A 25814-nucleotide genomic window follows, 5' to 3' on the forward strand; every position below is an offset into this window, starting at 1 on the left:
CTCTCTCGTCGTGTGTGTGTGTGTACGTATATATATATATATATACCTTGAGTGCCCATGTCTTGAATGATTGTATGTGTGTAGATCTGTATCCATGTGGCAAATATTCCCCGAGATCTCTCACATCGTCTGAAAGCTCAAAGAACTCGGATCTACACGTATGTATGTGGGCGTAATATATTGCCAACGATTCCCGATGAAACGCCGATGAAACACACGATTACACTCTAATATGAAGTCCAACTATAAACTCTTCAACAACTATACGACTCACCCTGCGTATCGAATGAATTATTTCCAGTAAATCCGCATTAATAATTAATAATTAATTAATTAATCGATTAGTTATAATTCTTTTTCTTAGCTGTCGAAATCGGCGTCGTATCGGCCGATAGGCAGCAGCAACTACGGGAGGAATTGGCACCACGTTTGCTCCCACTTTATATATATATATATATATAATATGTAATTCCGTTAAATCTCCCATTAATATTTATAATAATATTTATATAGCAGTAATGCGCGAATCGTGAATTCTCCCGAGCTAACTTTCTTTAGTATCGTCGATCGGCGCAGCGCTCGTCACCACAAAAAAAATAAAGCTGCCCGGTCTTTGGACATTGTTCGAAAACAGCGTTTTGCATGGCGGCCGACTTGCGTACGAGTGTACGCGCATGCGTCGTGAGGCGCGTTCATATGCGCGCATGCGCATCCGCGCGTTACCGATCGGTCCCGCGAGCGTGAAAGCCGAGATATACAAAAAGCGACCCGCGCCAATTTTGATTCGTTTCGGGCACTCATTATCTTTTCTCGGATGCGTCGATCGTCAATGAAAAAACAACAACAAACAACAAACGGCTAATTCGCCAGCAATCGAGAAGGAACTTTATCGTCGCATCGTGATCGATCGTAAAAAACCCGGTTCGAGTTGCGCCAAAGACGAATCAAATTTAAAAATCGGCCCGTCGAAGGTAAGTTCCCGCGGTTAACGACTGCGGCAGCCACGCGCATGCGCGTGCGCCGCTGCTCTTGCCGACCGATCGTTCTCGCGCGTGCGCACCACACGAATGTCCCCTTACAATATATTTGCGCACGCGCGTAACTCACTGTGCGCGGCGCTCTGCTCGCTCGCTTTTTCTTCTCTCAATTTTCTTTTTTTTTTTTTTTTTATTCTTTTTTTTACTCGATAACTAACACGACAAGCCCACCCCAAAAAATGTCGCACACTAAACGTCGTACACATCATGTGTTTACAAAAAAAGTTCCCCTTCCCCTTCTCCCACGCGATAGGAGAATCCCGTCGATTTCTTAAGCGTAGAACCTATAAAAGATTTGGTGTTCGAAAAAGAAAAAAGCCGAGAGAGACCGGCCTTTGCGTGGCCGTGACATCAGGGCCGTATCGTATTATTATGATCTAAAAGTGCGACAATACCCCCCTGTCGGCGCAGCCACCCGCGCTCTCTTTATAATTTTTTTTTTCTTATTATACACAAAGTATTAATATATTCGTGAAACACCTTTGAAAGATCAATTCTAAAAGTTTATTTATTAAGTTATACCAATTTGAATTTACGTTAGATGAACAAAGTGCGATAGCGATGCAACAGAGACAGATTTCACTCCATTTTCGCCTAGCTTCGTCTAATGTAAATTTAAATTGCTTAATAACTTAATAAACAAGATTGAAATTTTTGCATATCAATTTTCTAATGTTCTTTTTTTTTTTTTTTTGACCTTTAGAATCGACTTTTCAAAAACGTATCACAAATATATTAATCTTATATCTTTATATGTATAATATATATTCATTGTTACTTTTTTTCTGGTTTTCTTGCTTTTGGGGCGCGTGTACGTAAATATATATATATATATGTATAAGATATATACAGACGCGTGCACGGTCCATCTCGCGTTTTAGGACAGCGTGTTCATGGTATCATCATATTTACTCATCGCGGAGAGCGCCAAGGTGCCTGTCACGAAATCGTTTAGATCGACCTTTCTTGCCTCGGGGTGTTTGAATTTATAGTGCGTGCGCAGGTTGTCGCTACGTGTGTACGTGGCACGACAGAGAGGACACTCAAACCTGCCGGGGAAGTGGACGTGGTAGTGGTTCCTGATGTGCGTCACGACCTTGCCGCACAGCTTGCACCTGTGAAGGTTGCAGCCGCCTGGCACCCGGTCAAAGGTCAGCCGCATGTGCCAGGCTTTTGAACCTGCAACATCAACACAAGACAAGTCACTTTCAACTGTTGGCCTCCCAACACGACCTACACGACGACGAGCCGCCCGCGGCCCACTCTGTGTCGACGGCGGCTCGATCGCTTCTCTCTTTCTCTCTCTCTTTTTCTTTCCTCTCATGTATACTCTCTCTCTCTCGTTCTCTCAGTCTCAGTTTCTCCCTCTTCGCCTTTTGCCTCCTCCACCTCCTTATCTCCTTCTCCTCATCCTTCGTCTCCTCCGCCTCTCTCCTTTTTTCCTCCCTTATAGCTCGCCTCTTCCTCTCTTTTACCTTTTTTTTTTTTTTTTTTTTTTTTTTATTACCTCCCCACTAATTTTCCCATCGTTTACCCTCCTACTTACGAATCAAGGCCGTGATCGTGCCACACGTATATATATCTATACACGTTTTCTTTTCCCTTGCCTCTCTTACCGAAGAGAAGTTTTCCTCCACGCCTCGCTTTTTAAAGCCACCACATTTCTCCTCCACCCCCGAGAAGCGAGGTCGTTCACGCGTCACCCTTCTTCTAAGTGTCGTGCAGCGGTTTGGCGCGCGAGAGAGAGGATCGAGGGACGGTGATGGATCGATAGATGTATCCCCACGGGACTACGCACGAGTTTTTTTTTTCTTTTTTTCTTTTTTTTTTTGAGATTCGAAAAAGGGAGATGTATATCGCGTACAGAAGAAAGAAAAAGAGATACGAATTTTTTCCCGCTAATAAAAATTGGTTGGGAATTTAAACGCGCACGCGTTGACCAAGAGAAAAAAAAAAAAATACGTGTTTCGCGTAGCGTAGAGCACGATCATTGATCAGACTTAACGCGTGTTTGTTGACGAGGTACAAGTGTAATTTTTGCTCGATTCGTGTGATATATGTATGAAGATAATCGTAGAGATTGCGACAAGTGAACGAATCAATATTGATAAAATAATCATCTCTAATTTGTCATAACTTTTGAATAATTTTCGATTTTTGTTGTATTTTCAAGATCGATCAGATATTTATTATGTTATTGTAATAGTGCAATTCGAAATAATATTATTATAAAATCATAAAATAATTGCATTAATAAAAATTATAGTAGAAATAAGTTAATAGAGAACAAAACATGATCTTAAATTGAAATTTGTTTTAATTATATCGTGAATTTTTATAGGAATCAATATCAAGTAATTTTTATGATGTACAAGCAAAGAAAAAATCTATTACTGTTTTATTAAGTTTATAATACTCACCGATAATATAAAAAAAAATTTTTTTAAACAAATTAATTACTATGTTTTGAACAAATTCCATTTAAATTTAATATAATGTGATCAAAAGGGTTGATTTTAGGATGTAGTGATAACAATTTTTGAAGAAAGTAAATTTTATTGAAACAGCCCTATACATTATATTTTATACGTTAATCAATACATTATATATAATTAACGATTTATTTATTTAAGTTTAAATCAATGAATACTTTAAACGTATTTAATTGAGACTCGTTTCTATTTATAATTCTTTAGTAAAATCATAGAAATCATATCATATCATATATATAATTATATTTAACTATTACTTACGATAAGTTCGATCCCATCATTACTGACGATCAATAATTTTTATATTTATAAAACACTTTTTTGTATCTTCCTTAAAAAAAATTTTTTTCTCTTGGTCAATAGCGTCGTAATCCTTTATCATCGATCAATCAATATTTAATTTAATTTAAAATCTCGTTTCTTTCAAATCATTAAAAAGCTTAGAGAACACTCCATTACATTGAACAACGATACCAATCTATTTATCGAAATGAAATAACACGAACCAATTAAAAATTTTATCACGACAACACAATTCCGCGTTAATTACCACCTGTGTTCATCTTATTTACAACATAAATATAAAAGTACAAAATAATAAAAGAAGAAAAAGGGGAGGGGAAGGAAAGAGGGAAAGGAACATGAGGGAAAACAATCATATTATGTCGCATAAATGAAAGGACTGTACATCGGGATTAAGTGCAACACACATTTACTTTTGCGTAAAAAGTATTCCTCTGTAAAAGAAAAAAAAAAAAAAAGAAGAAAGAAAGAAAAAAGAAAAAAAAAAAAAAAGAAAGAAAGAAAGAAACGATCGTTCAAACTTCCAAACCAGTGCAATTAACAAGAAAATGCATGACGGGTGACGTGTACAAGTTTGCTACAAATTCTGTGCGTAGGCAAAGCGAGCTCTCCAAAATAAATTAATTCGGATGATTGATTGCTGATTGAGTTAATAATCAATTATAAATAAATACACGACATATAAAATATAAAAACTTCATCCGAGTAAAATGAAAATAGAAAAGAAAACCGAACAAAAGAGTAAAGAAAATAATAATAATAATAATAATAATAATAATAATGAAATATGATTCGTCAGTCACGATAAAGCAATGATGATTGTTTCTAATAAACCATGAGATGGAAGAAATTTCGTTGTCGTTATCGCAATAATACACGTGTAATCTTGAATAAATTCAGGATCGGCTTAACGTGTGATGGAGTACTCTCTAAGCGATTGAATCGAATGATTAATACAGTTGCCAACTTCCCAACCTGGTGGCACACAGAACACCACCCAGTTCGTTTTTGCAACGACGTCAAGGGACACATTGGTGAAATTATATATACCAGAATGTTTGCACGGATGCTGCATCGAATGAACAGGCGGCAGCTATTTATTGCGCGGTAACAGCCATATGAAAAGAATTGTTATTCGTCGATGAGGTCTGCGTGAAGGCGGGTAGCGATGGGTTCGAGTCTCTCGCGAGTTGATGATAACGAACAATATGAGAGATTTGAGAAAAATTTTTTGATACGTTCCAACCTTGTATTAATTTTATGTTTGTACGATCATTAATCAAAAATGATTTTCCATATGATAAAATTTAATTCAAACATAGAAATAAACTTTAAAACGTAAGCAGAAAAGCAAACTTATTCGATAAATTCATTATTATTTACCTCGAATTCTCAAAGTTGAAATATATTCCAAATACATTCCTGAATCTCATAATCTATTTTCAATATCGTCAAATAATTTTTTTCCTAACAACATTATTCATTCCATATAACAAGGTTCGAACATTACCAGTTCACTGAACCGAGGAACATTAAATTTCTGAAATATTGCCCGATTCTATCAAATTGGTGTTCAACCGTTAAATTGATTCATGCTCGATCCCATCGCTAAACCGTCTGCAAGGCTGGTAAGACTACATTCGAGGTGTTCTATGATCTGTAAAAATAAAGTCCCGTGGAGGAAATCCAGACAATAGATAGAGAGAGACAGAGACAGAGACAGAGAAAGAGAGAGAAAGGAGAGTTTGATCTCAGGGACCGATCAATATTTTCTCAAACAGTTTTCGCGTTTCACATGATTCGAAGTGTGTGTGTATCGGTGTCGATAACGGGAACGAGTGATCTTTTTATTTTTCAAAATACATGTTATGATCTCGAGCGTGTAGAGACTCCATTTTAAATAGCGCACAAACCACGAACGTGCCTATAGTAACACGTTCGTGTAACACAAGATGTGTGCACGTGTAATACACACCTGTGTAAATGCACATAATTTGCTTGTGCACACGTTAGATGTCGCTACAATCGCGATACGATTGGGAAGGAAAATATGGATGTTGGTTAAAATTCATATTTTTATAGAAAATATATACATTGATCCCCTGGATATTATTTTTATATATTAAATAATACTTTGTACGTTTTTAATGTTAATGTATTTAATATTTTTTATAAGTTTAAAAATTTTCGCAGTTTATACACATGGAAACGTGGAATGAAGTTTTTGCAGTTTTGGCTTTGTTTTTTTGAGAAAAATGACTTGGAAACATAATATTTGCTTCGAATTCTTTGTAGAATTAAAAATGTATAAATATATATGTATACTGTATACCGATAAATTTAATACAGGAAATAAAATTCTATTTTATATACATATTCTATTTTATATACATATACACGATAAAAATGTATTTGTATTAATGAAAATGAACGAAAATGAAATTAAATTGAATAGATTTAATTCAAATTGAAAGAAATTAGTAGCAATAGTTGACTATAAATAAGATAATGTCAACGATAGGAAGCAAATTGCGATATTGATTTACAGTTACCAACGAGAATAGAAATAATAGCGTATATATAAAGATCTATATTGGAGTGTAAAGTTAATATCGTTGAATTTATTTATCTTATCTAGTCTTGTCATTGCAACAATCAAAAAAGACTTAACTTTTGAAAAATATTTAATTCTTAAAAAAAAAAAAAAAAAACTTTATCGTGTAATTAAAATTGCATTAACAACTATATTATCATATTTTTTATTTTTAAACTTCTTACTTGATAATTGGAAAACACAATTGAGTTGAGAATAATCTAAAGGACGTAAATAGGATTAAAAAGATTCGTCCAGATATAGAAATATTGTTCGCAAATGTATTCTCATAGAAGGTTTCTGAATAACCGCAGAGAGTAGTTCGCAGAGTTCTGTAAGATATGGACAGCCTAGACATGCGCGTAGACACTTTGCATATACTATTCATAGACACTGTATACGAACCGTGATATCGTAGCTTATTATCCACAAGCACGTGTCGTCTACGTACAAGCAAAGATTGGATTTAAAAATAGCTTCAACTTCCATAACAAAACGTATCGTAAATTTTCTTGTGATATAAAATCCTTTTTCTACGTTTCTTAATAAATAAATCCTTAAAATAAAAATAAAAAAATAAAAATAAAATATGAAATATTCAAAAAGATTGTAAAAGATCTAAATTATTCCCTACTTCAGCTCCTAAACTTTTAAATATCTCCTATCTAGACGAGCCTTTGCATTTCTATTCATCCAAAGGAAAAATAATGATAAAAATAATAATTTTCAAAGTAATAATTAACAAAATTTAACATTGAATTTTAACATTTTCCAAAGTCGTTCTTCTCAAAAAAGAAAAAAAAAAAAAGGAACTAAAATTTTACAAAATCCATATACCGCACTTCCGCCACTTTTCCCTTCTAAATAAAAATCACCCTCTTCCCTTTCGTACAACGAATGCAAACACCGCATATGTGTGAGTGAATGAATGAGTATGAGAGAAAGAGAGAGAGAGAGAGAGAGAGAGAGAGAGAGAGAGAGAGCGCACGTGTGAATATCTGGTGCTGATAAAACGATTGCACGTCGAGTCGAACGTATCGATCTCTGCTGTATTCACGCTACCACCTCTGTCCCCGATTAACGATATACAATTTAAATAATATTTTCGTGATACGTTAGATAACAGACGTTTATGATGAAAAGGTGAAAGGTCGATTTGGTTTCAGGATCGATCGATCGGTCAACGTTGGATGGAAAAAGGGCGTTCAAGGGATGATGGAGGCGAAAAGGGATGGAGAAAGGAGGGGAGGGGAGGGGAGAGGAGCGAGAGGAGGATTGGGGGAAACTGAAGGGAGGAACGTTAGGCGAAAAAAGGGGGAGGGGAGGGAGAGAGTTCAAAGACGTTAAAACTTTTGACGTTCCGCAGCTGGTTCGATTTTCAATAAAATCTGATTTCCGACCAGCACGTTTTCATTTCGACGAGGTGCACAAACGTTGCGTAGAGGAGCTGCAGCGGAATACAGTTTAAACGTCGATTCGCTCGACGCCATCGTGCTCGTTGTGAAAGAATCTTCTACAACCCTGTTCCTTTGCACATTAATGTATATGTACACGTATATAAAAATATATATATATATATATATATATAGTATTGATAACGGTGGCCTCTTCACGATAACAGATGCACGAGAGGAAAATGGTTTTTTTTCTTTTTCTTTTTTTTTTTTTTTTTTTTTGAAAAAAAGTAAATCGAAAATGTGGAACGAGATCTTTTAAGCTCGTGATAAGTGTAGAGCATCTCTCGCTTCTTCTTTTGGATGATGAGCATCGTGTGCTTCGATGCTATCGTTCGAGATAAATGACTTTGTACAATGTATGAGAAATACGTTTACAAAGAAATTCGTCGAATCAAATTTTCAACCAATTTTTTTTTAATTTTATGGAATATAGTATATTTATCGTGAAGTTAAAATTGATATTGATCGATAATTAAAGAGAATTATGAGAGATGTTCTATTTTAAACTTTTAAATTAGATATATTTTTTTTATTGACTTTTTAATAGAAATAAATGTAAATGAAATTACATTTTACTTTGGATAATTTAATTAATTCGTGTTTTATTTGAATATTTTCAGAAATATTTATTTCTCTTTTAATATTCAATATCGAAATTATTCCATATTAAAATTCAAGACCAAAAATTGAATAGAAATTATAAATAATTTTATTACATCTATTTTCTCTTATTATTTTTAAAACAACAGCTAAAATATGTTTTTATAATAAAAATATTAATATGAAATAAGAATAAGAACATATAAAATCAATCGTGCAATTTCTGAGATAAATAAAAAAAAAAAAAGAAATCTTTAAATAATAAACTAATCAAAATTAAATTATTCGACAAATTATCATAATTAAGTTCGACTTAACTCTTTTTTTTTTTTTTCTACATTAACATAAACGTCGGATCTAAATAGTTTAATTTAGAATCAATTCGTATATTTTTATCTTATGCATACGTTGAATTCAAATTATATATTATACATGTTAAATAGCTATATAAAATATCACTTATTAGCATATACGATGATTGGTAGAGATTCGATCAGTCGTGAATAAATATGTTAATAGACCAATCGACCAATTCCAATTTAAGATTCCTATTTTTCTTAGTCCCTTATCAAAGAATTAAAGAATAATTTTACCGAGACACGGTAAAAAATATTACTTTAATGTCATTTGATGGCTAAAATGGATTATTTTAACTATCCATTTAAATGGATTTTTTATCTAGACGATTAATGGTCGACGATAATTAATAAAATAACAAAAATTAAATAAAACTTGGATCTACTGATAAAGCCACTACTTAAAGTAATTACAAAAAAAAAAAATAATAATAATAAAAACTATTAAATCTATAAATATCTATAAATCTATAAATATAAATCTTTTAAAAATAATAATTTTATTGGCAATTTTTATCGACAATTATCTATAAATAAAATTAATTTTCAATCTTTTTGAAATTATTACTCAATAGTATAGAGAAGAAAAATATTATTTATTTAAAATTATTCCTTTAAGTGACTCATCGTATCTCTCCCTTCAGATCTTCACCCACAAATCTTTGGATATAATCCTGATCAAGATCTCTCTCCACATTTTCTCCATATAAATTTCCGCGAAGAGATAGCTCACCTTCTCTATCAAAACGCGACCTATTATCAGTAACGAGTAATCTGCGTACTCGCAGATCCGATAATACGATACGTTTTGTGTTAGTGAATGATATATATCCTCGGTTAGACTTTTGTTAGACTATCTGCTGCTGTGTAATATGCGTTAGCGTGAGTTGCTGATTACATTTGCCTGATCCTTTCTCGGATGAACGACAAAGGCATGATGTAGGCATGATGTGCTCCCGAATACACAGATATATATATATATATATATATATATATATATATATATATATGTATATGTGTATAAAGAGAGAATAAGAAAAAAAAGAGAAAGAGAAAGAGAGAAAGAGAGAGAAAGAGACAGAGAGTGAAACAGAACACTGAGAGATGTATGTATAAAGAGCGAGAGAAAGAGAGAGAGAGAAAGAGAGATTAATTGACACTGAAAACGAGGAAAATACAGGAGAAGCATCTGCGCATCGAGAAGAGACGGTACATAATCTCCTTCCCTCTCCTGACTGAAACGAGAATCTCCTCTTTTTCCAAAAAGAGAAAAAAAGTGCGTGTACATATATACATATATATAAATAATCTAAAAGAGAAAAATAGAAAAAAATAAATGAATAATAACAGATCGATCGGCTCTTTTTTTCTCCGTAAAAAAAAAATCATCGAAAGAACGTGTAGTATCATCAACATCGTAGCTCGTCGAAGCGCATCGACCACGAAGCACAACATCCCCCTCTTTTGCACGTCTCCTTTTTATCAATCTTTTATTATATTTTTCCTTCCCCCTACCCCGTTTTCCCTCCCCCTCCTTTCCTTCCACCCATCCTCCTCCTCCTCCTCTTTAATCCAGCCCTTCCCAAAAATAGCGGACGGCTAGCTGGAGGTGTTTTTACAACCGTATCGAGCGATGTGTAATCCCCGCCGTGCGATAAAGTACACACCCGTGGTCCACGGTTTGAATTGGCTTTGAATCATCATGTTTTATTATTTCACAAAATCTGTTCAGTACAAAAATATTACAGTATATGTATATATATATATTTATATTTTTATTAAATATATATATATATACTTCATTATATCATCCTCTTCGAAATCCTTGTCGCTTTATTAATAACTAGTTTATTATTTATTTCTAGATTAGGAATTTCTAATTTCTAGGTACATCGAGTGTGTGTGTGTTGTGTGCATATGTACGTGTGTGTGTATATATATATATATATATATATGTATGTGCTTCAATTCTTTCACGACGGTTTTAAATATTTCGTATCGTAATAAGTAATCTAACGCTGGTGCAGACAGACGGGCGGTTTATGGCACGTTCGATTTTTTTTTTTTTTTCCCCTTTTCTTTTCTATGATTTCTATCAGGGAGGAATTCGAGATTGATGTGCGACAGATCGGTAATCCGCCTGTTCAAAGTGATAACGTCGAACTTAATCCGGTTTTTAAATTGTTAAAAGGAAAAGTCGTTCTTGGTCGTAAAATATAATATCATGTAAATGTATTATTTATCCGTGTATAATTTCGAATCAAGTTTAAGACTTCTTCGAGGTAAATTATACGGTGCAGTAATCATTATAATGAACGTGTTCCAGCTTCCTGAGATGCTGTCTAAACATGCAACCTCTGCACAACATCGTATACATCTAACCAATCGATACACTTCTCTCGCCTTCTATTTTCAAAGGAAAGTAGTCGTATCAGATCCATTGATCCTACAAATGTATAAGTGATATCAATTATCTGTCAACAGTTCCCCTCGAACAAGCCATAACCAATAAACCAATGAACCACCCATGAAATTTAAACGAAGAATCTAAAAAATTTTAAATCAACGACGATTTGACAATTCGTCAGATTACGAGGATTGATCTTCCCCTTGATATCCATCTACGTTATCGTTTTTACAAATCTCTCGTTATCTCTTCCTAATCTCGAGAATGATAAGCGGCATAACGGATGATACGAGCTGTCGTAATCGAATTTTTTTTTATTCACCGATATCCCCGAAGAACCAGTGATAAAAGCCCTATAATATAGGCACGATGGAAATGGGAATGGCTTGCAAAGGAATGAAAGATAGATTGATAGAGAGAGGCAAGCAACGGGCCGATACGGGCATTTAATCGCGTGGAGGATCCGAGGAAATGTAACTCCAAAGACTCTTTCATCCCCCGAGCAACTCAACGAGATATGGTGCACACGTGGTGGAGGCGTTTGTTCGAAGATCGATCGGCCGGCACGAGGAGTGCACCTTCGAAAAGAAGCCGGAGGCGAGCACGTTTGGAAAACTGGCATATCTAGGGCACGAATGGACCGGCCGCAGTGATACGTTTCCGGATAGTGAGCTCCCGAAGTGGCTATCGCGACTTTTCCCCGGCTGCATTAGCTAATCAGGCAAAGGAGAAAGAGGGAGAAAGGGAATAGGGAGGGAGGGAATAGCAGCTCGACGAAATGACCCGTATTCCGATTGAACGTGGAGCTGCGTGGGCGTGCGGTTCTCCGCGAGATCGCCGCGCAGGGAGATGAAGTCATTCAAAACCCGATTCTCTTTGTCTCGTCCCTTATTTTCGCGAAAAACTTTTCTAACCGGATACCGGCCAGCGTGGAAAAATACCACAGCCGTGGGGGGACCCGATCGAGGGACGCAAAGGAGGAGACGGGAGAGGGAAGCCTATCTCGGTCGATTCGATCATACCAAGTTTCTTTGAGAGTATGCACCTGAATTTACTCGTTCAAACGATATTGGATACAATGGAATTGAAGGAAACTGGGAAACCGTCCTCTAATGGCGATCCGGATGGACCGATATCACCGGATCCGATTCTGCGTGTATCAGAGCGTTTATAAGGGAGGCGAATTCGTATTGTATTTCTATTCTCTTCTTCTTCTTCTTCTTCTTCTTCTTCTTCTTCTTCTTCTTCTTTTTTCGTATTTTTCATTTTCCTAAAATTTCGCATTTGTTATATGATGGAGGATATGATGGAGGAACGAGTATCGTCGGAGGGTATTTACGTTCATCAGAAATCGATGGTGTTATCGGGAACTTGTTTGTATTTTCTGGGAAAAAAGTTTTCGAGAAAAGCTCCTCGAAAGTTTACAGTAAAAAGGGTATGGGTACAGCTGTCGCGAATCTGAACGGGCTTTTGTACTTCGACCGGCGAAATATAACGGAGAGAACTCGGACTCGCGCGGATGGTCCGACCGGACTGGACATGTCTTCGTATTGTTCGTGTACATTTAGGGCAACATCGAAGGAAATCTTGATACTGTATATATAACAACGCAACGTTATAATTTGTTACAGAGTTTCCTCTTTAATAACAATCTTTATTTAACCCATTAAACGGAGATAATTATTGCTTATCGTGACGTTACGATAAAAAAATAAAAAAAAAAGTACTTATTTCCAAACAAGAGACGCGACAAAACTAGACCATTCCATTCGCATTGTCCACGTAAAATTCATGTTTGCAGGATTTTTTTGTAAAACAAAAAAAGACGAAAGTATCCACCATTGAGCCCGAGCATCGCGTTAATTCCCTTTAAGAGGGAACGGAATATTCACGAAAATTGTTTTTGCCACCCGGTATATACACAGCTCGCAAAGGGAGCACACGCGTGGACACGGGGGCAAATAATTCCAGGGCGAGGTGGCGAATCTTACGCTGTGAGCCGGCCGGTTAGTGACCGACTTGCGCCACAATGGAGGCAGCTGCACGCAGTCGGGAACGAGAAGCCCGGTTCCCGGGCTATCCGGACAAACATATCGCGGCGATGGCCAACGACGGCACACACCCGGTATACCAGCAGTGCCAGGAGCACCACCACCGCCTAGCACACCGCCGCCCGTCTCTGCACCCTCTCTGCACGAGTCGTATTCCTCGGCTCGGAGAGGGTCGAAAGGGCGGAGGCATCCACAGCAGGGCAGCTGGAACTCTGACCTTGCGGGGCGCAACCCCCTCTCTCTTCCCCAGTGAGACACCACTGGCCAACGCTGTAACAGAGAGAGAGAAAGAGAGAGAAAGAGAGAGAGCGAGAGAGACAGAGAGAACGTGAGAGAGAGAGAAGGGGAGGGAGCACTATGTGGTGATTGATCAACGTGCAAGGGGAGGAGGATAGAGAGAGTGAGAGAGAGAAAGAGAGATAGAGAGAGGGAAAAAGAAATAAGGATCGTGGAACGGATGGATCCAACTATTTTTCGGATGATTCTCGACGACAAGAACGAATTTTTACGATACAATTTGCATACGACAACATCGATCAACGAGTTACGGTTTCTTGGCAACTGCGCTGTGCGCTGAATTAGAATGCGATATGGACGAGAGAGAGAGAGAGAGAGAGAGAGAGTGAGAGAAGGAGAGAGAGAGAAAAGTAGAGTTATGGATGGAACACGCGAAACGATCCGTTAAGGATGGCAGAAACTTGGAGTCGAAGAAGATCGGTGAGTATGGGCTATATATATATATATGTATCTCTCTCTTTCTCGTATCTCTTCTCTACGGTGTAGCCACGGTTGGCCGCGTGTTTGTGTATGGATATGAGGGATATGATGCATGATAGAACGGAATAACAATCGTAACAATTGTCATAGCGGAAACTATTTCAGGATATTAGTTTTCCCTCCTGTTCGAACCTTCGAACGGTTGAAATCCCAACCCTACACGCGTTTTTCATCCCTCGTTCCCTGTCACCAGGTGGAACCCCGTTACCCGTGAAAAGGAGAGACGGCCCCTGCGGAATAGAGGTGGTCCTACAGGCGATCCTATCCGTCGAGGGGGAAAAGAGGGATGAAAATTCACAGTTGTTGGGAGGGGGGAAGGGGGAAGGGGGAAAAGGAAGATTCGTTTTCGCTTTGGACAATTGGAACGACTTATCGACTTGTTTAGAAGCTATAAAGGTTGAAATTTAGAGTTGGTCGTACGATAAAATTAGGATAAGAGGAAGTTGTAGATATAACTCGTGGCTCCGTATGGGGGGGGGGGAGAGGGGTCGGTTAAAAGCTTTCCTGGCACGACCGATTCATTTTTAATGGCTGCAAAACATCCGAGCCACTGTGTCTTGCTTTATCTAGCGCGAAACTCGGAATGTATGGGGATGAGGATAAATATAATTTCACCATCTCATGCCAGGAATCCGTAAATTTCGAGGCTAGGCGTAGCTTCGTGTACGTACGTTACGTATGTACGTACGTACAGGGGTGGGCCACCCCCTGGAATAACGTATAGGTTCAGCTTGGTCGAGGAATAATCTACGTAGGTGGTGTGGAGAGAGGCCGCCAATAACTAACGCTGATTGATCACACGATCTACGGAAAGAAAATAATGACACGCTCGAGGTGTTGGACGAACGCAAACAAAAGGGGTAATCGAAGGATCCACGTTTAAATTGCAATAATCGTTCGAACGTGTGATACAATTCCTGCAACGAAATTTCTACCGTTTGGACGAAAAAGATATATATATATATATATATACATATGTAAAAAGAGGATACATATGTGAAATGAAATATTTTTTGAATAAAGATTTAGGGAATAATTGATCAAATTTATTTCTTTGAAATTTTTCGTTAATTTCGTTAATTTTTTGCTTAAAAGTTGAATTTTATCTCTGATTTCTGCTAAGCAAATGAAATATCACGTTAGAAGTGACTCATGAAGTCTAGAAATAGAATTGTTATGACAGTGATGATCTCACGGCAGTGTAAAAAGTTAATTAAGCTACTTCAATATATTAAGAATACTTTATTTTCTAAGAATTTATTCTAATAATATTTCTTGTAAATTATAAAGCAAGTTTTATTCATATCGATCGCTAATTTTAAATTATATTTAATTTTTATCGCTCACGAATGTATTAAAAAAATAATAAAAAGAAAAAAAGGAAAAATCTCGATTACAAAATTATCTTTAAAATATTTCCTCTAAAAAAAATATCTTATAATGTTACAATAGATATTATTAATCATCGTAAATATTTTATCATTTAATTTTAATAAATTGATTAAGAAGAAGTAAAAATATAATTCTAAGAAATATCTTAATTATCATGATGTATTGCAATAATTTTTAAATTCGTTAAACTTAAGAATACCCACGTCATATTCGCGATATTTGATCTTTCGTAAAGAATCGTTTTCCGTATCATCAGATTTACAAGATACGATATGATTTCACCTGCGTCATCACTTCGCCTTCGTGTAATGGCCGTGGGTGAAAAGAAGACGATATCGTTACTCCGAGAATTTCAACGCGCGCGAATTCAAATCCAAATCTCGTATCGTAGGAATAATTTTAGCTCTTCGTTCGAGCAAATGTACATTATATGAGTGATGCTCCCTATTTTGAATAATTCACGATCCAAATATGACACGGTATTTCAAAGAGATTAGTAATCCATTAAATATTGCATTAAGTCTAGCTAAATCGCTATCGGGAACAGGATGAAAGCTTTGAAACGAGACAATTCCACGCCGTTGCGTCCATCCCGCGCCGACTATCTATCTCAATTAACCTTGATTATCCATATCTGTAATTCATTATAACCGTCATATTTTATCATATATTTTCAAAGGGAAAAATCAACGAGAGATTCAAATTCTCATATCTCTTCCTCTGAATAATATATAATAGCAATTCGAAATCGTTAAAATTTTATCCTGCCCCCGATACTGCTCATCGATCTCTCTCTTTCTTTCCTTCTCCCCAATTAAAATTAAAATCTATCTAAATATCTAAATATCTTCTAATTTGAAATCTTTAAAAACGTACGACACACTACGAACAACCTAATATATTTTTCAATCGGGAAACTATCTTCTCGAAACTCGTTCACCAGTTCCCAAACAGTTCCAACGGAATTAATTCCGCGAGGGGGACACTTTCCGGGTTAAAAAGCGAGAAAAATCGTATTTCACGCCGGCGGTTGAATAAAAATCCGCGAAACTTTTCCTCACGGGCGGAAAAATCCGCGCGATATTACCCGCGGCAACTTCGCGGAATAATGCACGGGGAGAGGTTCTCCAAGAGTCGCGGCCGGAAGTCGAGCGTGGCGGTTGCACGCGGAGCCATTGTTAATGCCTCGAGAAACAAACATATTCGAACAAAACGCGGGCTCCTCCAGTGTCGTTTCTAATACCCGTCACCTCGGATTTCGAGCGAAAACGAGAAGTTTAAAGGAAGGGGGCGAACTCGAAAGTTCGGTAAGGCGAGAATCATTCGTCTGTTCCAGTCCGCTAGCACTTCTTTCGATAGAAAGAAGGGAGAAGAAAAGAAGAATCGAGTCTCTCTCTCTCTCTCTCTCTCTCTCTCTTTTTTTCTCTTTCTCTCTCGATGCTATCGGTTTCGAAGACACGCAGTTTCGAAGAGTTTTCCGCCCCATTGGCTAAGCTAGGCGGAATTTAAAGGCGAAACGAAAGGCGAAAGCCTCTTGTCGTGCGTTCGGGAAAACGAAACTCTTTGCAATGGCGAGCTAGGCGATCCTCTTATCGAGCAAGCTCCGCCGGTACCCCGACCGTTCATCCGTGAAGTACGCCCCCTGTAATAAGGGCGAGAAGGTATGCCTTTAAGAAGCTTATCGCGAAAAGGACTTCCTCTTCCTACTGTTGTACTGCGAGTTTCTTCGACTAGTATGTCATTTTCTACCCCCTCCCTCTCTCTGTTTCTTTCTTTTCACGGCAAATTGGCGGTGATGGTCTTTTTTTTTCTTTTTTTGTTTTCTACCAGAATATTAGAAACAATCGATGCTGATATTCGTTGAGTATTAATGTAAAATCGTTTAGGGGTCGATAAATTAGAGAAGCGAGTCGAAACGAGAGATTACGAAGACAATTTTCTGTATGTCTGGTAGGTAATGGATAGGTAATTTGAGAAGAATAAAGAAAAGGTGATGGAAGAAAAGGAATCGTTGAGGAGATTCCTTTGCGAAAAAGAAATTAATAAATACATGATAATTTATGATTTAGAGAGTTTATGGATTATTTTTGTCGGGCGGATTTAATTGAGAGGAATACCTGCAAGTTTTGCGAGAATGATAATTTGAGAAGAATAAACATTATGTTATGCTAACCGCAGAAACTTTTAATATATGGTAAGAGTATTAAAGTTGTGGCACTTGGTGCAAAATTATTTTAAGATAGAGGCAGTAGGTCTTTCAGTATTGTAGGATTAATTTTTCAAACTCTTCCTGTTCCAGAAGAACAACTTTCTTTAAATTGGATTAAAGTTTCATAATTTCAAGAGGGAATAATAAAAATATCGAATAATTGTTTGCTTTAAAGGGGACACATTGAAAATAATCTCGTTACACGGAATCATCGTGACACGTCCATGATACACGGTCAAGGTCAAGGTCATCCAAGTGACGTAAAGCAATTATTGGATAATGCTCGCTAATTGATAAAAATTGTTAAAATTTTTCCAACGAAGATAACCGATCGATGACCGATCGATCTTTCCAAAACTCTCGAGTTTCCCTGTTCCTCGACTCGACACACCGCCACGAAAAACTTCCGTAACCATAAAACCAACAAATTTACGAGAATCGTCCCTCTAAAGTTTCCAATAATTTCCACTTCATCGAGCAATAAATAAACGTGTTACGAACAATTCGAATATTTCACCGCTTCTAAGTTCCCTCTTAAAAAAGAACACGATAACAAATCGATACCTTCCAATTACCCGAATAAACGGGACGAAAACTTTCTCGCCTCCTCCTCCTCCTCCATTTTTCCAATATCCGAGCATAAACTCGACGTTAAACGATCGAAATTTCCTTTTACCACGAGATTAAGCCGAAGAGAACAAGCGATCCCTATTAATCAAATTAAGACGAGTCTGGAACAAATCCTCCTTCCCCCCCCCTCCCCTCCTCCCTCCGACAAACGCCGCTATTTATAAGGATATTTTTTGCAGAAAGGAGCATGGAACAAAGAAGTTATTTAAGCTGGTAATTCGCGGCGACTCGACCCGCATAGCTAACCAACCTAGACGACAGGCCAAGGGGGGGTTGGGAAAATAAAACGAAGGCGGAAGGAAGTTGGGCGAAGGAGAGATCGATCGACCGTCGACCGTACGATGCAAGAAGACGAGCCGTGGCGCAAAAAAGGACAAGTACATAATTACGTTAATGAAGGGGGCACCGTGTGATTAAATGCAACGAGGATCGAACCGATGAACCCCTTTTTATAGCGTAACGTGAAACGATCCTCGAGAACTCTCTCGATATATATATATATATATATATAATAGTAATTTCCATCTCTTCTCAATCGTCCAATCGCGGAGGAAATCAATCGGATTCTCTATGCCGGAATTCTCTCTCTCAAAGATCGACACGAGAATTGTGACACAGTCCCTTGTACCCAACGACGTATATTGCGACGAGAATGTTTAGCACGGCAGGAAATTGTGAGATTAATCTCGAGATCAATGGATATCGCTTAACTTTTGTTCGAAAGATGTTATCATATTATAATATAATATTATAGGGAAAGCAAGAAAGTTTTGGTTCGTTTCATTTCGCGATTGAAAGAGAAACTTGAAGAAGAAAACTCGAATAAATTTCAGAAATTTCAGTATTGATTATATATGACATATATATATTATATATTATATATATATATATGTATATATATATACATATAGATACAAATTTTTAATTTGTTCATTTTATAAAACAGTTATTAAAAAAAAAACTTTCTTAATACAAATCTTAATACTCTTCAAGAACGACTTTTCCTTTTACTTTTCAAATTTTCGTTACAGATGGACACTTAGGCCAGCCGTTAGACAATTCGATCGCGAAATTCTCTCGCCTGTATCGTAATAAATAGAAGGATGATCCCGGATGAATTTCGCGATCTCCTCGCCTTCGCCTCGCCTCTCATGTCGAGATCTCGCATTCGCATATACCTATACGAAACGTGTTTGCTTGACTAGCGTTGATCATCGTTTTCGAGCCGGTTCTATTCGCTCTCGCGCCTATTCGCAAACACTGTATACGCCGTTGTTGGTCAAAAGCCTGCGAAAAGAACGAGAACGGCGAAACGGTTCTTGACGTTGACTGACGAGACACGAAGGAAAGACGAAACGATCTTCGACCGCGCGATACGCCACTCGTGGAACGGGGTGCTAAAGGGGAACGGCGAGCGTTCGAGGATTTAGAATCGCAACAAAGGTGAAAAAAAAAAAATTAAATACGTTTCTCCTACTGTGATGATATTAAAACACATTCTTTTTTTTTTCTTTTAATTCCTAAAAGCAATGCAATTGGATAAAATTCCATTCGATACGATGGAATGATTCGTATTAATATTAAAATTATAATAATAATTATCCATCGAGATATGAAGAGGTTCGAATATATATTTAATATATATTGTTATAAGGAAATAAAAGTGACGAGGAATTGGAGAATAGAGAGAAAAAAAAAAAAAAAAAAAAAAAATCACGGTTTGTTAAATGTCTCGAACGCTCGAGTATCCCTTGTACACAGGGGAGATTAAATGACGACTCGGATTAAGAAATCAGGTGATGAAGGAATGGCAAGAAACTATACGATTACTCTCTGTTCAAGTCTGCCCACTGCCGCTTGACTTCTGCAGTATCTGTATTTCGGGGTGTTTCTGTTTAATGTGACCCTTCAAATTATCCAGCCGTGTCCTACGACATCCGCACAGGGGGCACACGTAATTCCCCGGATTGTGAGTCAAGTAATGATTCTTTAGATTCGACACTATCCGACCGCACAGTTTGCATTTGCTAGTGTACGTGTACGGCAGCTTTTCGAAAAAGTCCGACAGATTAACTTTCTCAATGCACGTAATTGGCGCGCACTCGGTACCCTGAGGGGTTAAAAGTGTCGTATCTGCAAATAGAGAAAAGTCGTGTGTGAAAAAAAAAAAAAAAGACGGCCATCGATACGTGATACGATCCAAGGGGGGAGAGAGAGACATCGCTTCACCACTCTTCGTGAGTTTGCACCCCTATTATCCCCATTCCACCCCTCCCCCCCTTATTTTTTTTTTCCAGCTTTGATCAGATTCACTCTACTGAGGGAAGAAGAAGGATATTACACACAGGTAGCGGCACAAAAGTATCTGTAAAAGTGCGTATTATTTTGTACGTATATATGTATATGTATGCATGTATACGTAATGTTCGTACGTAATTCGTGTGCGTTAGATCCACTCTCTGTATATTCGTATTCGTGCGTAGCACGCGAACACCAGGAAGAAAAATCGATGCTCGATTTATTAGGTGTCATGCAGTGTCGATAAAAGAAACCGGTCGCACGTTACATATTACACACGGTGATATAATCATTGTTTATTATATTATATATATTTATATACTGTGTGTGTGTATATGTATATATATATATATATCCGTTATATCGATTATATTGATTAGTCGAGTATTGTACTTTAAAATGGAAAGGCACCATAAAAAAATTTCTATAGAAAAGTCTGTTTGTCCTTTTGCAACAAGCCTTCGGGCCTCAGAGACTAGTTCATCATGACTATTTTATATTACGAGCCACGCCGGCTCACTGAGAAAATTAGGCGTTTCTTTTTTTATTATTATTATTTTTTTCTCTCTCTCTTTTTTTTCTTTTCTTTTCTTTTCTTTTCTTTTTTTTTTTTTTTTTTTTCTTCATATACTCAGTCTTCGACGTCTTTCACAACCTACGTATGTATGTATAAATATAAATATAATATAATATAGGATCTATAAATAGGTATATAAATAGTTACTTAATACTGATCTTCCTCCCTCCAGTCCTGCGGAACAAGTCTTTCATTACGAGATATAAAGTTACAACATAGCATAAACGGATATGGAACTGGATAAGATATAACCCGTGGATATAAATTGATATTCGTTCGGTCGAGATTCGATTTCGAGGAAAATTTCCTCGCCGATTTCGAAAATCATCCTCTATCGGTGGTATAATAATAACGGTGGCCACGCAACATTTTATCGGCTGAACGTATCGCTTTTATGCAAATCTAATCAAAGACTCGATATATCTCTCGAAGGTTTCCTCTTTGCTGAGAGAAATTCAGTCGGAATGTGAACAGTACGGTTCCGCGTTAAAACTCAACAATATTCCATATGTCGCGTGCACAAGTGCAGAAAAGAGCAGTGAGAGCGGTAATTTTTTTGACAGGAAAGGAAAACTCGAAGATTTGGAATGCTTTTACTTGCTCGAGGAAGGAAAGAATTTAAAAAAAAAAAATAAAAGAAAAAGAATCGCGTGTACACGCGGGACACGAGACACACGTGGGAGGTAGTATCTACGAACACGATTCAAAAGAGACACTTTCATATAAGATTTTTTTTTTCCACTCTTTGTACTCGAAATTCACTCTGAGATCTAGAGCTCGTTCGATTTTACGAACACTGGTATTAAAAAAAAAATATATATATATATATTAAAATATACTAGAGGATCGTTTGTTTTAAAAACGATCATATCCATGATACGCTTACTTTTCTTAATAGTATATAGAACTCTTAAATATTAAATTATAGACGACAATAAATAATTGAATTTTCTTACGGGGATAAATTTCAAACACGATAATTAAAAATAAACGAGCGAAATCTCGCAATAATTCGCTCGGTGATTAGAAAAAAAGTAAAATTGATTGCCGAGATTACAAGAAATGAATCGACGAAGAGCGGTTTTATTTGAAGGATATACGCGCGTGAGCGATACGATTATTTTACGCGACATTATATCTCAGTTTTCAGCTTCCTTTGTCCGATGTTCATATATCGCGCGTTTATATTTGTTAGATATTCTAATGCGCATGCGTGTGTATTATAAATATACAGCCGAACACGCGATATGGGCGCACGCATGCGCACGTGTCTCGTGTAATCACTCTCCGCCGTTCGTATTTCGCGCGCGCACGTATAAAATTCTAGGTTAGGTAAGCCGGTTCCGATTTCGCTAAAAAGTGTTTGTGCTCTAAACGCATGAACGGCGATATCAATGATCCCTCTCGTATCCCATGCTTCAATTTAATATGCCTTTTCAGATTGTCGGATCTCGTTAATGATATCATGCATATTTGGCATTGATATTTATCGGGGAAATGCGATTTCATGTGTTTTTTTATGTTCGCTACGCTCTTGCCGCAAAGCTTACAACACTCGGTACCGAGGTTAGAGTGTTCTAGCTTCGACTGACTTTCTTTATTTATATCCTTCTCTTTTTTGCAAGTTCCTGATGTTCCTGGAATTACAAGATCCCGTTTCAATTAGATTTGCTTAGACGACTAATTAATGATTACCGACAATCTCTACTAGACTCATGATAAGATATATATGTATATAGAAAAAATATATATATATATATATAAATCTGTATATACCTTTCATGTAGTCATACTCTACGATCAAGTCAAAAAAAAAGGTTGCAGAAAAGAGGGGATTCTCTCAATTAATAACGTTCTCCAATCAATAACGATGATATTACAAAACACCACACTCGTATATATATATATATATATATTATATATATATATATATATATATGTGATATAACATGTCTATAAATGCCTACTTGTAACTAAATATATAAATATTCATGTCATAGAAACAAAAAAGAAAAAATAAATAAATAAATAAATAAAAAACGCACACCTACGATTTCATCATTATCAAGAATAACAATTCAAAACGCAAAGCTAGGCATAACACGTTGTCACACAACTGAAGAGAACAAACCAACATCGAGAAAAAAGAAAATATTGAAAAGAGGGGAAAAAAAAAAAAAAAAAAANATAAGAAATATGAAAAAAAAGAATTCTAAAGTAAAAATTCTAGAGTAGAGGATATGAAAAGTAAAAGAAGAGGTTCGTTTAAAAGAATAACGCAAGCGGAAGAGTCCTTGTTGGAAGAGAATTGCTTATAAATGCAATATTTCTCAAAACTAGTATATTCGAAAATAAAAATGGTTTTGAAGTTGTCGTCAAAAAAAGTTTCATTACTATTTTCCTTTATCGATGTTTATATGTTTGTACAAATTGATACACACACGCGAAATGGATCGTGGAGATTAAAACAAAGACTCAAACTCTTTTCTAGAAATATAATCTATGACCCTTACCATTTTATCCAATGATACGAATTAAAATAAAACCAAATACTAAAACGACAACCATGTCAGGAACAAAGATGACAAAAAAGACAACGACGACGACGACGATGACGATGACGACGACGACGACATGTCTGCAAGAGCGTCAATAGTTCTCAAAAAAAAAAAAAAAAAAAAAAAAAAAAAGGTTAAACGAACAATCACGTTAGCAACAAAATCCTTACATTCTCTGACCATCGATGTCACGTATAACGCAACCTGTTTCTCTTGAGACAATCACACGCGACGAAAATCGCCTCAAGAATAATCACGATTATACCATCGAAAACGACCGTGTTATGTAACTCGTTTTGCTACCGGTATGACGTTCGTGTTCGATCACTTACGTAACAAAACGCAGAACGCGTTATTATATCCGTATTTTGTTGCTAATATTTTCGTTTATTCTCGTGTAAAAACTGGCGATACACATGTTAAAGACAAATAGCGCAAGAGAGACGCGTGAGAATGTAAGATTAAGATCGGTAGTTACGATGACGTAAGATGTGGCATAAAGGTATTTGTAAGAGGATAGAGAAAACAGTGTGTAAAAGACATGCACAGAGAATCCCGCCGTGATAATGATAATGATATACGTATATATATACATACATACACACGTACATATAGATGTATGGGATATATTTACATATATATACGTATATACATATATATATGTACTCGTTTATAAATAAATTTTATAACTATAGACACAAGACACACGTATATACATTTGTACCTCACGCGAACATTCACTCATTCATTCGAAAGCCTCTTGCAAAAATGTTCACACCGTTATTTGGCCACGCACACACAGATCCACTGAATAGGTAGAGGGATAAATGTGTGGATGCGTGTGTATATGTATGCGCGTGTATATATGTATATATATGTATGTACGTGTATGTAGGATAGAAAGAGGGGAAGGAAAAAATAAATAAATAAAAGGCAACATACATAAGATCATACATACGCAGTCATCGATCACACGACTATCTTAAATAACTCAATCACAACAGGAATGTACTGTCCATTTGCTGATACCAACAGAAGAAATGTCCACTTTGCCGATACCACTTTCCAAAAAAAAAAAAAAAAAAAAAAAGAAGAAAAAAAAAGAAAAAAAAAAGAAAAAGAACCAATTGTGTTTTTGTTAGATATAGTTCCTATTGTATTATTAACACAATTACTGGATTTATAACTACCACATAATGACATAGCAAATGCACGATACCATCACCACAACACCAAGGATGAATATTATGTCATCTATACCCGTATATATATATATACATATATATATATACATATATATATAGTACACGCACACACATCGTCAGTTCATGTATACATATATATACACATACACATATACAGGATACGTCGTAGCAAAGAAAGTTGTTCGTGTTTTCTAAAAAGAGGTTACCACTCACTACGCTTGCCAGACTTGGAAATAGAGGGATGCTCGCTTCGTACGCCTATGTACGATTCGACGCGCAAAAATTCTTGCAAACGTGCATGCACATCTCCCTCGATTTCTTAGATCTCGCGTATTTCCATCTCTTTTCCATTTATTCTTTTCTTAATTATCAATTTTATTTTTAATTTTTATTACTGAAAAAAAATATATAACAATAACGACACAAATAGATTCGTGTATTATACGGAAATAAATTAATTAAAAAGTGATGAAAAATTAATTTGATAACAATAACCATGATAATGGTGTAGAAACGAAGGGGAAATACGTGAAATCTAAATGTAATTTTGATCGTAATTATAGATATTTATAGGTCTTACCATCGAGCCCGTCGAGCATTTCTGGGGGATTATGATGTTCAGATGATTCAATTCCTGACACGCCATCGCTTAGCGTGCCTGTTGTTGCTCCTCCTTCTTCTCCTAGCAGTCCAACTGGATGACCCTGCACACGTCACGATTATACATTATAAATTCTACTGTTGAACAAAGTCGCTTCATATCATTTATCTATGGAATTCCTCCGTCTCGAAAAATCTACCATTATTATCACATTCTGATTATTATATGCTATAAGCAACGATAGAAAAAAATTCATTTTCAAATAATCTCT

The 25814-nt window shown here is 36.4% G+C and overlaps 1 protein-coding gene across 1 annotated transcript; it reads right to left on the reverse strand.

Moving 5' to 3' along the window:
- Nucleotides 1-1914: 1914 nt before the first annotated feature.
- Nucleotides 1915-22962, reverse strand: LOC122716238 (zinc finger protein 57-like). The gene is made up of 4 exons (XM_043939135.1): nucleotides 22956-22962; nucleotides 22730-22816; nucleotides 20156-20437; nucleotides 1915-2216 (listed from the first exon to the last, which is right to left on the reverse strand). The coding sequence occupies exons 1-4, from the start codon at nucleotides 22960-22962 to the stop codon at nucleotides 1915-1917; spliced, it is 678 nt and encodes a 225-aa protein (XP_043795070.1).
- Nucleotides 22963-25814: the final 2852 nt, after the last annotated feature.

This window comes from Apis laboriosa, unplaced genomic scaffold, assembly GCF_014066325.1.
Source record: "Apis laboriosa isolate Shangri-la unplaced genomic scaffold, ASM1406632v1 scaffold43_cov150, whole genome shotgun sequence".
NCBI classification, from domain to species: domain Eukaryota; kingdom Metazoa; phylum Arthropoda; class Insecta; order Hymenoptera; family Apidae; genus Apis; species Apis laboriosa.